The sequence below is a fragment of the Helianthus annuus genome, chromosome 17 (genome assembly GCF_002127325.2).
Source record: "Helianthus annuus cultivar XRQ/B chromosome 17, HanXRQr2.0-SUNRISE, whole genome shotgun sequence".
NCBI classification, from domain to species: domain Eukaryota; kingdom Viridiplantae; phylum Streptophyta; class Magnoliopsida; order Asterales; family Asteraceae; genus Helianthus; species Helianthus annuus.
The window spans coordinates 19,682,623-19,698,168 of NC_035449.2; the positions used below are offsets into that span (position 1 = coordinate 19,682,623).

Here is a 15,546-nt window from a genome sequence, read left to right on the forward strand (position 1 = left end):
GGGTCAACTCACGAAGTTTCAGATCGTGTTCGGGTTCATATGTATGATACGGTTTTCGGGTTCGGGTCAGGTTTGGATTCGTGTAAAATTTTTGGGTTCAGATCGGGTTAAACCCGCCAACTCGTAAACACGACCCATTTAACACTCATGACAGAATCAAATTATGTCAAACTGACTCACAAGAAACACCAAAAACACCCATTTACTATTTGTTTGACCAGAATCAAATTATGTCATAAATGAATTAACTTACATAAAATCAATAAGCTATAACAAAAAATTACACATTTATGACTAGCTCCTAGATTTTTTCTTCCTGTATTTCTTGGCCCACTCACACCTCACCCTCCTCCTCAACCTCCTTTTTGCTTCAGATTTTGTCTTTCGGTGGCTTTGCGTGCACTGCTCCTCCATCACTGTTTCTTGTGGGTCTTTTGATCCTAATTCGCTTCAAGATTCAATCGCATTTCCAGTAAGTTTTTCAACACATTATATTTCCTTTAGATCACTACTTGATTTACTCAAATCCCCTGATTAAACCCCATGATTTGCAGATTTAATTGCATTATTATAATCTTTATGTCAGATTGTGATGAAATTTATCAACTTTTTTTGTTATATGATGTTAAAGATTGGAACTTTATCTGGGATTAGTGTAATTTCTTTTGTAAAAACCTAGTGATTAGAAGACTGTTTGTGCTTGTTCTGTCTTCATGTTAATTGCATCACAAATCTTGGCTTAATTGAATAAAAAAATAAGGCAATTGGAGTTTGTGATCTTGTGGGTTGATAAATTGATGTGTTATTGACTTATTGTGCTGATAATGTTTGTGATTTATTGGGAATTTTAAGGAGATGGGTTAACAGAAGCTAGAGAATTTTGAGATTTTTAAGATCATCGCGAGGAATGTCGAGTTTAGATACGGAATTATCGAAGAAGACGTCGATTATGGGTCTTAAACTATGGGTGGCGATCTGCTTATGCGCTGGTGTATTGATCTGTATCTTTCTGTGTCTTTTATCAATGTGGGTCACATGGCAAAGGAAGTCAAGAAGAAGAAACCGATACCCACTTTCGCAAATACCAAATGTATCGAAAGATATCAGAGTTGATAGTGTCGGGGGCCCGGGCCCACATAATAATTTTGAACACCCAACAGCAACCGGTAATAATGGACCCGGTGGTAATAATAAGAGTTCTGGAAAGATGCTATTTCAACTTGGAGTGAGTAAATCTGGAGGTTCTGATAATGGAAGTCACGGAAGTTCAATGTACGAAAGGGGGAGGTCACAATCAGCCGAAGAAGGAACTTCCGGAAGTATCTGGAAGCAGTCTTCGTTGTCTCATGGAGCAACAGCTTCTCCTTTTATCGGGTTACCGGAAACCTCACATTTAGGGTGGGGCCACTGGTTTACTCTGAGGGACCTTGAGCAAGCGACACGTAGATTCTCCAATGAAAATGTGGTTGGTGAGGGTGGATATGGGGTGGTATATAAAGGCACATTAATTAATGGGACCGAAGTAGCAGTGAAGAAGCTGCTTAACAATTTGTGAGTTTAATGTTTGTTTGTTATTATTAAGGTTTTATTATTGTATTATAATGTTATTGTGTGGTATTATGCATAGGGGGCAAGCAGAGAAAGAATTTAGAGTTGAAGTGGAAGCTATAGGGCATGTTCGACACAAGAATCTTGTTCGGCTTCTAGGGTATTGCATTGAAGGAACCCAAAGGTAAATTTCTTTCTCTATTTAATACAATTAAGTTCTAGGTTTCTTTTTATTTTCTTTTATTTTGTTCTCTTAATTCTCTAGCTGGTCGCCTGGTCCTTTAGTCCATTATTTTTATGCTTTTTCATTTTGTTAAAAATTGAAGTTTTTTTTTATTGATAGCTAATGTGTTACTTATGATCACTGAAACAATATTATTGCAATAATATTCTGTCTTTTAAATTAAAACAATTAGGAGGTTCAAGGTTGTATCAGGGCTGGCAAATCGTGTCTTAGCAGGTTTAACAGGTATCTGATAACGCGAACAACAAAAATTTTGAACATGAATACGACTCATTTAACTACTTTATATCCAATGTTTATAAGACAGGTGTATATTTTATGCACCTAGAAGGATAAATAATGGTTCGTTGGACCCGTTTGAGATAAATCACTACCAAAGTTGACCCATTTATAAGTAAATGAGTTTAAAATTTCACGGGGTAGGTTAACGTACAATAGCCCTTTAACGTGCAACGGTACGCAAGTAAATTACGCATGTTCATTTTTAAATTACGCACGTTATAATACATAATTACTCACGTTATTTGCATAATTATGCATGGGTTGGGTTAAACCCTAATTACTCACGTTATTTGCATAATTTGCATGGGTTGGGTTAACCCTAATTACGCATGTTATTTGCATAATCACGCACGTTATTGTTCACTCCCACACTCTGTCACACATTAAGACCCTTTTGTATTTAGAACTTTCACAAGTTTTCACTACTATCGACTTATAATTTACGTTTTCTTAAATTACATAGGATGCTTGTTTATGAATACGTGGACAATGGAAACCTTGAACAATGGCTTCACGGAGACACTCGAGAAAGTGGTGTGCTTACTTGGGAAGCACGCATGAAGGTCCTTCTTGGTATTGCAAAAGCGTAAGTAAATCTTTTTATCGAATTGCTTCAGATGTATACTTGTTACTTTTTTCATATATTTTTTCAGCTTAACCGATTAAAATGTGCGCAGCATTAGCTTTTCGTCCATAAATGTATATTTGACTTTTGTTGTCTACATGTAATTTGTTTCGAGCAGATACATCCTTTAAATTCTGAAACTTTTGGGTACTGATTTTGCAGGCTTGCTTACCTGCATGAAGCTATAGAACCAAAGGTTGTGCATCGAGACATAAAATCAAGCAATATTTTGATCGATCATGATTTCAACGGCAAACTTTCTGACTTTGGATTGGCCAAGCTTTTGGATTCCGGAGAAAGTCACATAAATACCAGAGTTATGGGGACATTCGGGTGAGATTTCAACTTCTTGTTAAACGTCTGTACCATTATACGTAACATGAGTTAGAAATACAATTGGTAAAAGTAGAAGAATACTGTATAAGTTTTTTTTTATGTTGTAATATGCACAGTTATGTGGCCCCGGAGTACGCAAATACGGGCATGTTAAACGAAAAGAGCGATATTTATAGTTTCGGTGTGCTCCTTCTGGAAGCAGTAACTGGAAGAGATCCAGTGGATTACAATCGTGTTGCTAATGAGGTAAAAATAACTAGTGTCATATTATTGCAAAAGTTATATTATTTCAATAAGAAGCTTATTTTTATTTGACCGGTTTACTTTAAGGTAAGTCTTTTTATGTGCTGGTGTGATCAGTTAGAGATAAAACATAGTTGACCCGTTCATTAGTAAACGGGTCAAAACCGTCAGCTCCATGTGAAATAGCGCTACAATTTAGAATATTTTTCAAACTTGTTGCAGGTCAATCTTGTTGAGTGGCTGAAAATGATGGTGGGAAATAGAAAAGCAGAGGAAGTTGTTGACCCAAGTCTTGACCCGAAACCCTCAACACATGCTCTAAAACGTGCACTTCTGGTGGCGCTTAGATGTGTTGATCCTGAATCTGGGAAACGGCCTAAAATGAGTCAAGTCGTGAGAATGCTTGATTCAGATTTCCCATATCGTGAGGTAATACTCTCCTATCTTTTTTTCTTTTTTGTATTTAACAATTAACAGGCATTGGTTAGGGGTAGTAAAATGGGTGGGCCTGGCAGGTTGGATAACGGGTGGGAACATGTATTTTTTTTTTTTTTTTTTGGCATGGGTCAAAAAAGCGGGATGATCCGAGCCTAATTTTCATCTAAAATTTGTATTTATTTATTTTTGTAAATAATTAGCGTGTCAAAAATGATTACAAAAATTTTAATATATATAGGGTTAGGATCACGTGAGAAGCACTAGGCTAACTGAGAAACTTGAGAAGCATTCTGGACCACACATTTTCCCTAAGCTTTTCGTAATATACACATATGTATAGTTTAAAATTAACTATATACATATATCATATGTGTATATAGTCAATTTTATACTATACATATGTGTATATTACGAAAAGCTTAGGGAAAATGTGTGGTCCAGAATGCTTCTCAAGTTTCTCAAATAGGGTGGACTTCTCTTAGGATCCCTACCCTATATGGGGTTCTAGAGTGAACACTAGTGTATTTGTGAACTGAGTGAACAAATCCTGGCCATTGATTTACACTTGTGGACTGATAATCAAGGGCTAGGATTAGTTCACACATTTAGGGCTGTGAACGAACCGAATGTTCAGCGAACAGTTCGTGAACCGTTCGGCGGGTAGTTCGTTTATGTCCGTTCGATTAGCTTAACGAACGAACACGAACAAAAAATTTCGTTCGGTTATATTAGCGAACGAACACGAACACAAGTCTCGTTCGTTCGACTACGTTCGTGAACGTTCGGTAATATGTTCGTTTACGTTCGTTCATGTCCGTTTGATTATATCAAAAAAAAAATAAATAATAAACCTTTTATCTAAACATATTGAAAACTTGAAACACTATTTTTTCTAAGTTAGCTAAAATTTGGACATTCTAAAACATTTTTTGGGATAATTATGTCTAAATTAGTTAAACTTGATTCATTGTTTGGTGGTCTAGTAACCTTCTTGTGTTTTGATTTATCATTTGATGGTTGTATTTAACTACTTATATCCAGGGGCGGACCCACGTTAAGCGGAACGGGGTCCCTGGACCCCAATCTTTTTTTAAAAAGTAGTAGAAGTGGTATATAAAATTTTCTATGGACGCCATAAAATAATTTAGTTGGACCCCATAACAATGAGAGTGAGCCTGGTGCAGTGGTAAAACCCTTTGTTTACATACAAAAGGTTCCAAGTTCGATACTTGTTAGTTTCGTTTTTTTGTGTTTTTTTTTTAAACCTGATTTTAAATTAACCACTCTATTTTTTTTCCTATTTCAATTTTTTCTCACCTATATTTAGCTGAAAGTGTAGTAAATGAAACTTGTAATTTAGTTATGATATTGTTTTCTATTATGTTTCTCGACCCGACCCGACCCGAACAACAACCGATCCAAAAGATTTGAACACCGGAAAAATGGACCCCATTGTCCAAAAATCATGGGTCCGCCACTGCTTATATCCATTGTTTAAGGATAGCAATGTTTTTATTTTTTTATTTTCAAGTTAAATGTTCGTTTGCGTTTGTTTTTATTTGCTTGTGTTCGAGACTAGTGTTCACGAACTGTTCGTGAACAACTGAATTTCCTTAACGAACGAACACGGACATAAACGTATGTTCGGTATGCGTTCGTGAACAGTTCACAAACATGTTAATTTTCTTAACGAACGAACACGAACATGGCCTTGTTCGTGTTCGTTCGGTTCGTTTACAGCCCTACACACATTTCACTATCAAGGGGGTTGTTCACAAATGAACCTAACCCATATATATATATATTAAAATGATTTAGGAGGTTTTAGCATTTTATGCATAAAAAATTTCTGGACCCATAAATAAACAAACAAGTCGAATTTGTCAGCTCTTGTTTGGATGCTTTACTTTATCTACATGCTTCTTTTGTAATTATTGTAGTGAATACATGTATAAAGTCAAAGGTATTTCTTATCCCCTGATACAATAAAACATATTCTCATGCCTTTGCCATAAAGAATTTTAGGAAGATACATTTTTTAATTATATTTTCATGTATGCCATGCTATGAAACTTTTGTCCTGAAATATCCAATTATGGCAATGGATGCTTAATTTGTAGAATTTTAAACCTGATAGGAAAACAGATAATGTCTCTATTTGCTATTCATGTCATGGCTGTAGGGATGTATTTTATTCTCTCTGGGGATAAAATTATAAAATAGTAATCAAATTTCATTATTATTTGAATAAATTAACTCATAGTCTCATACCTTTTATAACTATAAAAACCACTCAAGTTTCTGTATTGTTCTACTGTTGTAAAATTTTGGCACTTGTTTTGTACCTTTTGGTGATTGTTGAGAAATAAAAGAAAGTAAAAACAGATAACGAAAGCCAAAAAAATAAAAACGGAAAAAAAGTTGAAAAAAGGAAGTTAAAAAAATTACTAGTTAAAAATAGTTAAATTTGATTTTTTGATGGTTTAGTAAAAAGGGTAAAATAGTCATTCTCTAATCTATATTTAATATAATGGTTATATTTGATATATTTTTAGCTGTTGGAAAGTGGATATATGCAATCAGGGTTGAATAAGGGGATATATGTAATTTTTCCATAATAAAATGGAAGTACAACCTTAATCTCTGTACTCTAGTAGTTCTTTTTGATGGATGACATGTTACTTTGACGAGTTTAACGTGTTTGACTTTGAAAACAGGAACGAAGGAACAGGAGGAGCCGCACCGCCAGCATGGACAGTGATACCATGAGTGGTTCTGCTGACATAGAACGCCCTGCCGTCTAAACAGAAATCTGACCGGTTCCCTTGTTGAACAGAATTAACAAAAACCGTTGACGGGTTGAAATCGTTCTTGCTTGATCACTAGCAAGAGTGAGTGGTGTATGGTGGTAAATCCAAAATGATGAAAGATGTAAATCACATAACATGAGACAGGGTTTCATTTTTCTTTTTTTCCCCCTTTTTGTGTTAATAATAATCATGATCAATGAAGTTTTTGGTTCTGTTTTAGGTTGGATGGACAACCTTGACGGTCCTTTTTAACAGACAAATTTTACTGTTTGTGTGACCCAATGGACACATCTTGCTGTTTGTGTGCTATCATAGAACATGTGTACCCTAGAGTTGAGAACCTAACTGAAACCAATGTTCCAAGATTTTGTCATATTTATAGGATAATCAAAAGCTGCTTTGACATGTTTTTAAAGGCAAGTAAACCAATTCTTGGGATTTTTTTTTTTTTTTTTTGAAACGTAAATGTTATTCACAGAAGCCAACCCCCAAAACAGAGGCGGCCGAACCAACCACTACAGCAAAACGAAAAACAACTCAACACAAGAACCTAAAGACCGAAAACTAGCAGCTACCTTATATCGAAACTACACCATTTTTCCCAACTCACGGACCTATTTTTGGACCGATTCTTATAACATAAAAAACCGACGGACTTAATATTACGGATAATCTCTCCAGGGTTAACTTGAGTCTCCAAGAACCTTTTATTGTTCCTGGCTAACCATATACACCAACTTGTCACGAACATAATGCCATGGAAAGCTTCTTTCACTTCTCTATCTAGATTGCAAAACTCGGAGGCAGTTACGATATCTTTAGCCGAAAACAGAATAAAAGGACTCACCTTGCACCACTGACAGATGTGATACCAGACATTCGACGCTACCCCGCATGAACAAAGAAGGCGTTCAACTGTTTCATCGCCATCTTCATACAGACAACAATTCACGTTTCCGCCCCAACAGTTCCGATCCCGGAGTGCATTCAGTGTGGGAATACGATCTAAAACCGCCCTCCAAACAAAAATATTGCCTTTTTTTACCCATTTCGACCATTTCACAACGTGCCTGCTGCTAAAATCGGAGGCTCAAAAACACCTATTAGCGCGCTCAATTAGTTGTCACGTTAGATTTTCAACCGTCCTTCAAAAACGCTTATTATATCTCTAACTGTAAGAACATCTTTACAAGTCCTTACATTTGCACACCAATCACCACTTTTTACATTATTTAAAATTGTTTTTTTCACCAAATCAAATTATTTATAATAAGGATATATAACTTATTATAAACAAAAATACTTTGTTAGTTATATAAAATATTGTAGAAAAGAAATAAGATAGTGTAAAAAGTACATAAATTAATGTTTTTAAATTACACACATTACGTATTTTTTAAATGTTTAAATTTAAAGTAAATGTGGTGTATAAGTCATTAATGCACATAGTGTAAAAGTTACTATTGCACTCACATAATTATAAAACAAAAAAAAATTATATATATAAAAACCTGAGACCATTTACAATGCATTTGATGAGAGGAGCCAACATGGTATAGCCTAGTTGGTCAGGGGAGTTTTCCATAAGGTTTCTCCTCTGGGAAGGTCTCAGGTTCGACTCCTGTTGTGTACATATTGGGATTTCAAGGCTTTCAGTATGGAGTTGTGCCTGGGTAGGGTTTAAGAGCTTGTCTGTCCCTATGGGGTAGTGGGTCCTTTGACCCCTACAATTGCCGTTCAAAAAAAAAACTGATGAGCGGAGGTTGAGGTGGATGATGATTTGAAAGAGAGAGAAGGAGAAGTATTAATGGTGATGTGTTACACAAATTTGTATGTAGCATGGGGTTTGATGTGATTGGCCCCACCTATATCCGTATCAGCGGCCCTAGCGGGAATGTGGGGTTAAGGTGTGTAGAGTGGTGCCCCTCCCCTATGAGGGTGATAGTTCGACTGTTCAAGCTCAATAGTGAACCTTAATGTAGAATTAAGAGTACGCATAGAGGATCTGTGTTTGTCATTCTAAAAAAGACATCAAAAATAGATGTCTTTATGTTGTGTGACATTGTAATAATCATATAATTCGGCGACCGAGTGTTTTTATGTAAAATAAAAACAATACAGAAATTTACACGAAGAGTAGTGAAACGAGTAAAAATCAATAACTTCGTTTCAACTGAAAAAGTAGTTTTGTTACGACCTAAACCTACAATCATATAAACCAATTCCTTCAACTTCAAATCACATACACCGATTACTTCAACTTCAAGTCACCATAATTAGTTTCAAAACACACATCCAAACGATGCGTCATTTCAAACCACACATCCAAACACGCCGCACAAACAGGTCAATCCCAATGCTGCATATAAAATTCACAAAAGCAGTCCATTCATAAGCCTCAAAACTAAAAAGTCAGCAATTACAATGACTTGCACAACTCACTCTATAAATCATTTTCACAACTCACTCTGTGACCAAAACAAGTCATTTTCAGCAGCAACAAAAACATGTGTCATCTTCTGTTTACCCATACATTATCTAAGGCTGATGGTAGGAATCCGTAGTGGGTTCACGTTGTGTATCGTTTGGCTGTAAAAAGACGGGAATATCCAAACTGTTTCCTTCAGTATCAGGTGCGATTTCCCTAACATAAGCTATTCTTGCTTCCGTTGCTTCTATATCATTCCATTCACCATCATTAATCGGACCGGTTTCATCTACAGATGGAGACGGTGGTGGATGAACTAAATTTATGTCTGAAACTGGAATATTCCTGGAATCACTAAGGCATGCTTTATCCACGTTCTCCTCAGATGGATGCACGTGTTTAGTCAACGGTTGAGTATCGCCATGTGAGCATGATTCTCCTCTTTCCTCCATGACTTGCTTCGTATTCTCCTCCTGCCTGAAAACATAACAAACCCGCCACATCAGCAAATAACATGAGGGTACAGTATAAGTGGCAATCTAACCCTTTTACTTATAAATTATGTTTTATATCTACCGGGTCAAAATAGTATCTTCATAAAAAGAAGAAAAGAGTCAACTGCCATTTTCGTCCCTGAGGTTTGGCCAGTCTTGCGACTTTCGTCCAAAGGTTTGTTTTTTCGCATCTGGATCCAAAAGTTTTAAAATCTTGCCATTTTCATCTAGCTCGTTAACTCCATCCAATTTTCTCCGTTGGTATTCCGTCTTTTTTGTTAACATAAAGGGCAATTCGATCTTTTTCCCTTTATGTACAAGCATTTAGCATGATGTACAAGTATTCAAAAGACTGAATTGCCCTTTAAGTTAACAAAAAAGACAAAAATACCCGACTTAACGGAGAAAAATGGATGGAGTTAACGAGCTAGATGAAAACGGCAAAACTGGCCAAACTTCATGGAGGAAATTGGCATTTTACTCAGCAGAAAATTATTGGAATCATATAATTCTTGTTATCATGTTTGCAAACTGATCAATCATTCATGTAAAAAGTTAGAAAACTTCGATAGGGCCAGGAACCGCACGTTTGACGAAACAAGAAGAATGCTGAAATGTGGTTAAACTGTAAACGAACCTTTGAAGTTGTAACTGTAAAATATTAATATAAGCCAAAAGCTCTTGATTTTCCTTTCTAGCAGCGGTTTCTTTCTCGGTTGCTTCCTTTATTGCAGCTTCAGTTTCTGCATCTTTTACCCTAACTTTTTCCTCAGCCCTAACAACAGCTCCTTCTAAAATAACTACACGTTCTCTAGCTTTTGCCAGCTCAGATCGCCATAAAAGTGTCTCCTGCTGTGATGAGTCTCGTTGCTTCATAAGTTGTTCTTTTTCTTTACTTAAAAGCGCCACCTTCTCTTCGATATCTCTTAGCTGTAAAACCAAAAACCAATTATAGATAGAGAGAGAGAGAGAGTTTAAAATACAAGACCTTATCGTGCGAAGATACATGACCAGCAATATAACATGCGTAATTAGGCAAATAACGTGCACAATTATGTATTATAACGTGCGTAATTATGCAATAACGTGCGTGATTATGCAAAGTTAATTACTATTGTGCCACCACTTTCAATTAAAGGCCTAGATTAGATAAGATGTACGGTTGAGATGCTCACGTACGAATCACACGAAAAGATGGTCTTCTTGTACACAGTGGCGGACCCAGGATTTTTTTTTTCCAATGGGGTCCATTTTTTCGGTGTTCAAAATTTTCATAACAAAACGTTAAAATTTTTGGGTCGGTCCTCGTTCGGGTCGGGTCGGGTCAGAGCGAGGTTTGAACGAGATTTAAAAAAAAACAGGCTATACAAGAATTGAACCCACGACCTCTTGTTGTTAAAGATGGAGGTTTACCACTACACCAGTTTTCCTTTTATTTTATGGTGTCCACCTAATTGTATTTATGGGGTCCGTATAAAATTTAATATACCGGATCTACTAATTTTTTAAAAAACATTGGGGTCCGGGGACCCCCGACCCGTTCAACGTGGGTCCGCCCCTGCTTGTACGTTAACCGATCTCTATACACACACACACACACAAACCTTCATGCTGTAAGACACTGCATTTTTCTCCAACTCTTTCTCTAACCGGTCAGCTTCAGAAGTTGCGATTCTCCGCTGCTCATCCATTGTATGAGCTGCAGATGCAGCACTTTCTGCCGCTTCAGCTGTCTCCGTCAGCTTCTCTGCTATCTCTTTTATTGTTGAGTCCCTAACACGAAGATCTCTAGCTAAGTTTTGCAGCTCTTCATCTTTTACTCTTAGAGTCTCCTAAAATAATAATAAAATATTTAATCATATTGCTTTTTTGCCTAATTATATTTTTTACAGACCTTCATGATTGTCAAATCATCCAATGGGGCATCAAGTGGTTTGTTCATCACTGATCCCAAAGCATTTCGCCTTGAAATCTGCATTGCAGCCTCAATTTCTTTAGAAGATTCCAGAGCAGTTGAATTTGCAGCAGTAACAACAGCGGAAACCGTCCCTAAACTTGCGCTACTATTTCCAGCTAACGAGTTTACCGCCTCTTTATGAGCCCTTAATACCAGCTGTGTTGCACTGTTGTTTGTGCAGAGGAAAGAAACATACATCAGTAACCTAAATACTCATAATGAGAACTTTGAACGTATAGATACTTCAAAAGAAACCAGATTTAAAAAAAAAAAAAAAAAAAAAAAAAAAAAAAAAAAAAAAAAACTGATTCTAAAAATGCAAAAAAGCATCGTATAACTCACTGCAAAGTCGCCACCCAAGCTCTAGCTGCACCTGGAGTTTCTGCACATAAGAAATATTCTTTTTTCTGTGGTGTTGCAATATCTAATAATCAAGTTACGGGTATACATGCGGGAATTTCTCCGATACTTAAGACATTATAAAAAAAAAGAAATTAAATGACGTGTAAATCCAAAATGAAAAAGTGGTGGATACAAATAATACAGTTGTCATACTTCGGTAGTCCACTGAAAATAAAAGAGAAATAACAAATATATAATTTAATAAAAAAAAATATCCGGTGTCCAACATATTATAGTGTCGAGCAGTGATCTTACTGGAAGTTATACGGTGATGTCATGATTGTGCTATTTGAATCAAACAAGATTGTTCCTTTAATATTCGGATCGTTTCTTCTGATCCTGCCGACATTAATTATCTTGATAAACAAACGCACTCGAATAATGCCAACTGTTTTAATGAAAAATAGTAACCGATGCACGACATCTTACTTGTATTCCATTTTTCCCGTTGTCGGGTCTAGGATTACCCATCTCTCGTTCCATTTCCTCAGCTATTACAATATAACAATCAAAGCTAGAGGTCAAAATTAACAGCTAAATAACAATCTGTTATCATGAGTTCAAGACATCATCCATTTTTAATCCGTCAAGACGTCAATTAGTTCGTTTTTCTAGGTTATTACTGTTCTCAAACTAGTATTAGGGTTTCATTTCTCTGTTAGTAAAGTTATAATCCACAAAGCTTTATAATTTGCATGCCATAAAAAACACAACATACAGAAAAATATTGGGTATTTGGGTGATCATCTAATTACAAATCGAATCATTTTCTTCCAAATTTCTATGTAAAATTACATTCCTGATCATGAACCAAAATCTTATAAAAATCACCCAGATTTAATACACATACATAAATGAATAAACGAATCAAACACACTCTGTAATCAAAATTAAATTAATTCCAATTTATATTAAGAAATTAGAAAGAAACAATGAAGTACCGTTTCAGATCGCTTAAGAAGAGGACCCTGCAAGAGGTTTCGACCCGACCCGGATGCCAATTGCCGTTTAATCTTATCCAGACTGGCCTCTGTAGCATTAGCCCCATCTTTATCTCTCTAATTAACCAAAATCACACCCACAAAATTCAATTCAAATCAAACAATATTAAATGCAACCCTAAAACGAGTGTATGGAAAGAATCTGACCACAGATGAAGCCCCATTGGTAGCCATAGCAGAAGACTTGTTGAACAAAGTGAGAGTTGGTGTGTTGTTGGAGATGAAGATTCAGAAATGAAGGGTGATTGTTGTGGGGTTTTTGAAGGGTGTGTGTTTGGTTTTATGAGTTAGTGGTTGAGTTATGTTTGGTTGTTGGGTTGAAGGGTATGCGTTGCGTGGTGGATACGGTGTTTAATGACGGTGGTGATCGGGAAAGGTCGCATGAATCAGACTGGTGGTCACCGATGTCTAGATTGTAACGATCTGTTTTTGGTGGTATCTTGTTTAACATGGTTTGCTTTTTGTCACAAAAACACTTTATTTGTAATTTAAATAACCTTAACTTGGTTGATATCATCTCTAATTTTTTATTTGCATTAGATCACTCTTAACTTTTAACTTATTTTTCTCGGGTACTCTCAAATTAACTAAATCCTATTTCAGTTAGTTTTTTGCTAATGTGACACTTTGTTTGGTGACATGACAGCTGGTATGACAATTTTTTATGACGAGACGGCGACGTGACGACTGACATAGTATTTTTTATGATGTAGCTGCTCACATGACATTTTTTATGATGTGGTATCTGACATCAGCTAACTGGGTTAGGCTTCAGTTAGTTTGAGAATGTCAGATAAAAATATGTTGAAATTTAAGAATGATATGGTACAAATCAAAAATTAAAAGTGATATTGACCAATTGATGAAAGTTTTGGTTATTTAAATCTAATATCTTTTTAATAAAATAAAACTTAGAATGGTAGCTAATACATTTACTAATTTAATCGTAAATGATTCCTAAATCTATACATTTTGGCACACTTTTTCATTTTATATTAGTATCTCTAGGATACAAACCTATGTTTTAAATTATAGTTGATCCCTCAAATTAACTAGATTTGGAGTAAACTTGAAACGACTCGTTTATTAAATAGGTTAATTCAAACATAAAAGATTTAGAAAATTGGTGTTTTTTTTGTTTTTGTTCACTGTGATTATCCATTTTTCTTAAGTGAAATAAATTTGTGTTTTCAAACTTTTCACTGAGTTTTTGTTTCCAACAACTTTATTCATTATTCAGATATTTTTCGTTTTTACTTGTCATTCCAATACATCCTATCATGTTCTTTTGGTCTTAGACTACACGGTGTGGAGGGGCTTAAAGGAAGGGCGTGGAGCGACATGTGGCAACCACGTTAGTATGGTGGCGTGAAGAAAAAAACACGATGTGACAAAGTGGCATGGAAGAGGTAAAAAAAAGTAAAAAGAAAATAAACATCAACCAATTAAAACAAACCTAAACTACGCCCATCGATCAAGAGCCTCACCTCAGCCACATATTTGCCCCCGTGCTGGTGGAAATCCTCAAGCCCCAAGCACAACGTCGTTCACAACACAGGGCACGGGGGGTGGTTTGTGGGCGTGGACTGACAACAACGCCGTGTTTTCACGCCCACACCGTGTGGTCTTAAGTAGAATATATAAAACTAAATTTGTTATATGAAATGAGGGAAGGATAAAGACAATTATAAGATTTTTTTTGAGTTAAATGTCATTTTAGTCTCTGTGGTTTGGGTCATTTTGCCAGTTTAGTCCAAAGGTTTAAAACGTTGCCATTTTAGTCCAAATAGTTTCAAGCGTTGCCATTTTAGTCCACTGCTCCGTCCATTTTTTCTGTTAGCTAGAAGGGTAATCCGATCATTTTATATGATCGAATTGCCCTTCTAGTTAACAGAATTACATATAAAATGACCGAAATAGCCTTCTAGTTAACAGAATAAAGGGATGGAGTTAAACCAGTGGACCAAAATGGCAACGTTTGAAACTATTTGGACTAAAATGGCAACGTTTTAAACCTTTTGACTAAACTGGTAAAATGGTCCAAACCACAAGAACTAAAATGACATTTAACTCTTTTTTTTAATTGAGATAAAGTAATAGGTTGTTTAAATTATTAATATGTGATTAAGTATTACTCATATTTGCAAATTAACATTAAAATGAGTTGATATGAAACACGACACAATTATAAGTGTGTTTGAGTTAGAGTTGATGTGTTTGACACAAATAGATATATGACTTATGTTTAGGTTTATATACTCAACTTGTCAACCCGAAATCGCTCAACTCGTCAACCTAACACACCTAATTGTTATTATATTTTATTAGAAAACTCACAAAACATAATCCAACCTATACGATTACATTTTTAAGAAGCTGCAATAAATTTTAATATTTATATGGTTATAGAGTTTCATATATTGATTACCAAATAATTTATAATTATTGAGTTTACTTTGTTTTACTTCTTATATAAATTTTAAGACTAAACTTAATTCATTTAAAATACGAAGGAACAAACATTGGTTTGATGATGATATTAACAAGTTCATCCTTTGTCAAGGTAAACTAAACCGGTAACTTTTCATATGTGACTGAATAAAATGAAAGTCAACTTCAATATGCTATGTACGCGTATGAAACACCAGATTGGATCTACGTGCCTTATTATCTATGTATTAATCCAACCGCAACCCACATCTTTTCTAATGCATGTATCAACCATCGCCTCGATATCC

At 35.6% G+C, this 15,546-nt stretch overlaps 2 protein-coding genes across 3 annotated transcripts; one reads left to right on the top strand and one right to left on the bottom strand.

Annotated features, from left to right (window-relative positions):
- The first annotated feature begins 305 nt into the window (after positions 1-305).
- LOC110926268 (probable receptor-like protein kinase At2g42960) lies at positions 306-6,808 on the top strand. 2 transcript variants are annotated; one of them, XM_022170022.2, is made up of 8 exons: positions 306-472; positions 853-1,551; positions 1,628-1,732; positions 2,538-2,660; positions 2,862-3,032; positions 3,152-3,281; positions 3,501-3,707; positions 6,434-6,808. In XM_022170022.2, exons 2-8 carry the CDS (start codon positions 908-910, stop codon positions 6,518-6,520), a joined length of 1,467 nt encoding a protein of 488 aa, XP_022025714.1. In that variant the 5' UTR covers positions 306-472; positions 853-907; the 3' UTR covers positions 6,521-6,808. The 2 variants fall into 2 exon arrangements, with proteins under 2 accessions (XP_022025714.1, XP_022025715.1); XM_022170023.2 differs by having other exon boundaries at positions 856-1,551.
- Positions 6,809-8,867: 2,059 nt separating this feature from the next.
- LOC110920604 (switch-associated protein 70) lies at positions 8,868-13,258 on the bottom strand. The gene is made up of 10 exons (XM_022164781.2): positions 12,956-13,258; positions 12,749-12,865; positions 12,237-12,298; positions 12,063-12,146; positions 11,941-11,972; positions 11,748-11,829; positions 11,343-11,571; positions 11,053-11,280; positions 10,086-10,378; positions 8,868-9,431 (listed from the first exon to the last, which is right to left on the bottom strand). The coding sequence occupies exons 1-10, from the start codon at positions 12,980-12,982 to the stop codon at positions 9,065-9,067; spliced, it is 1,521 nt and encodes a 506-aa protein (XP_022020473.1). The 5' UTR covers positions 12,983-13,258; the 3' UTR covers positions 8,868-9,064.
- Positions 13,259-15,546: the final 2,288 nt, after the last annotated feature.

Bases quoted from the DNA above. Each gene is read 5' to 3' on its own strand.
- LOC110926268 (XM_022170022.2), top strand. From the start codon at position 908: ATGTCGAGTTTAGATACGGAATTATCGAAGAAGACGTCGATTATGGGT. The intron at 3,033-3,151 runs GTGAGATTTCAA...TAATATGCACAG, and splicing joins AGAGTTATGGGGACATTCGG to TTATGTGGCCCCGGAGTACG. The intron at 3,282-3,500 runs GTAAAAATAACT...AACTTGTTGCAG, and splicing joins ACAATCGTGTTGCTAATGAG to GTCAATCTTGTTGAGTGGCT.
- LOC110920604 (XM_022164781.2), bottom strand. From the start codon at position 12,982: ATGGCTACCAATGGGGCTTCATCTGTG. The intron at 12,299-12,748 runs GTACTTCATTGT...ATATTGTAATAG, and splicing joins TTCTTAAGCGATCTGAAACG to CTGAGGAAATGGAACGAGAG. The intron at 9,432-10,085 runs GTTCGTTTACAG...TTATGTTTTCAG, and splicing joins TTACAGTTACAACTTCAAAG to GCAGGAGGAGAATACGAAGC.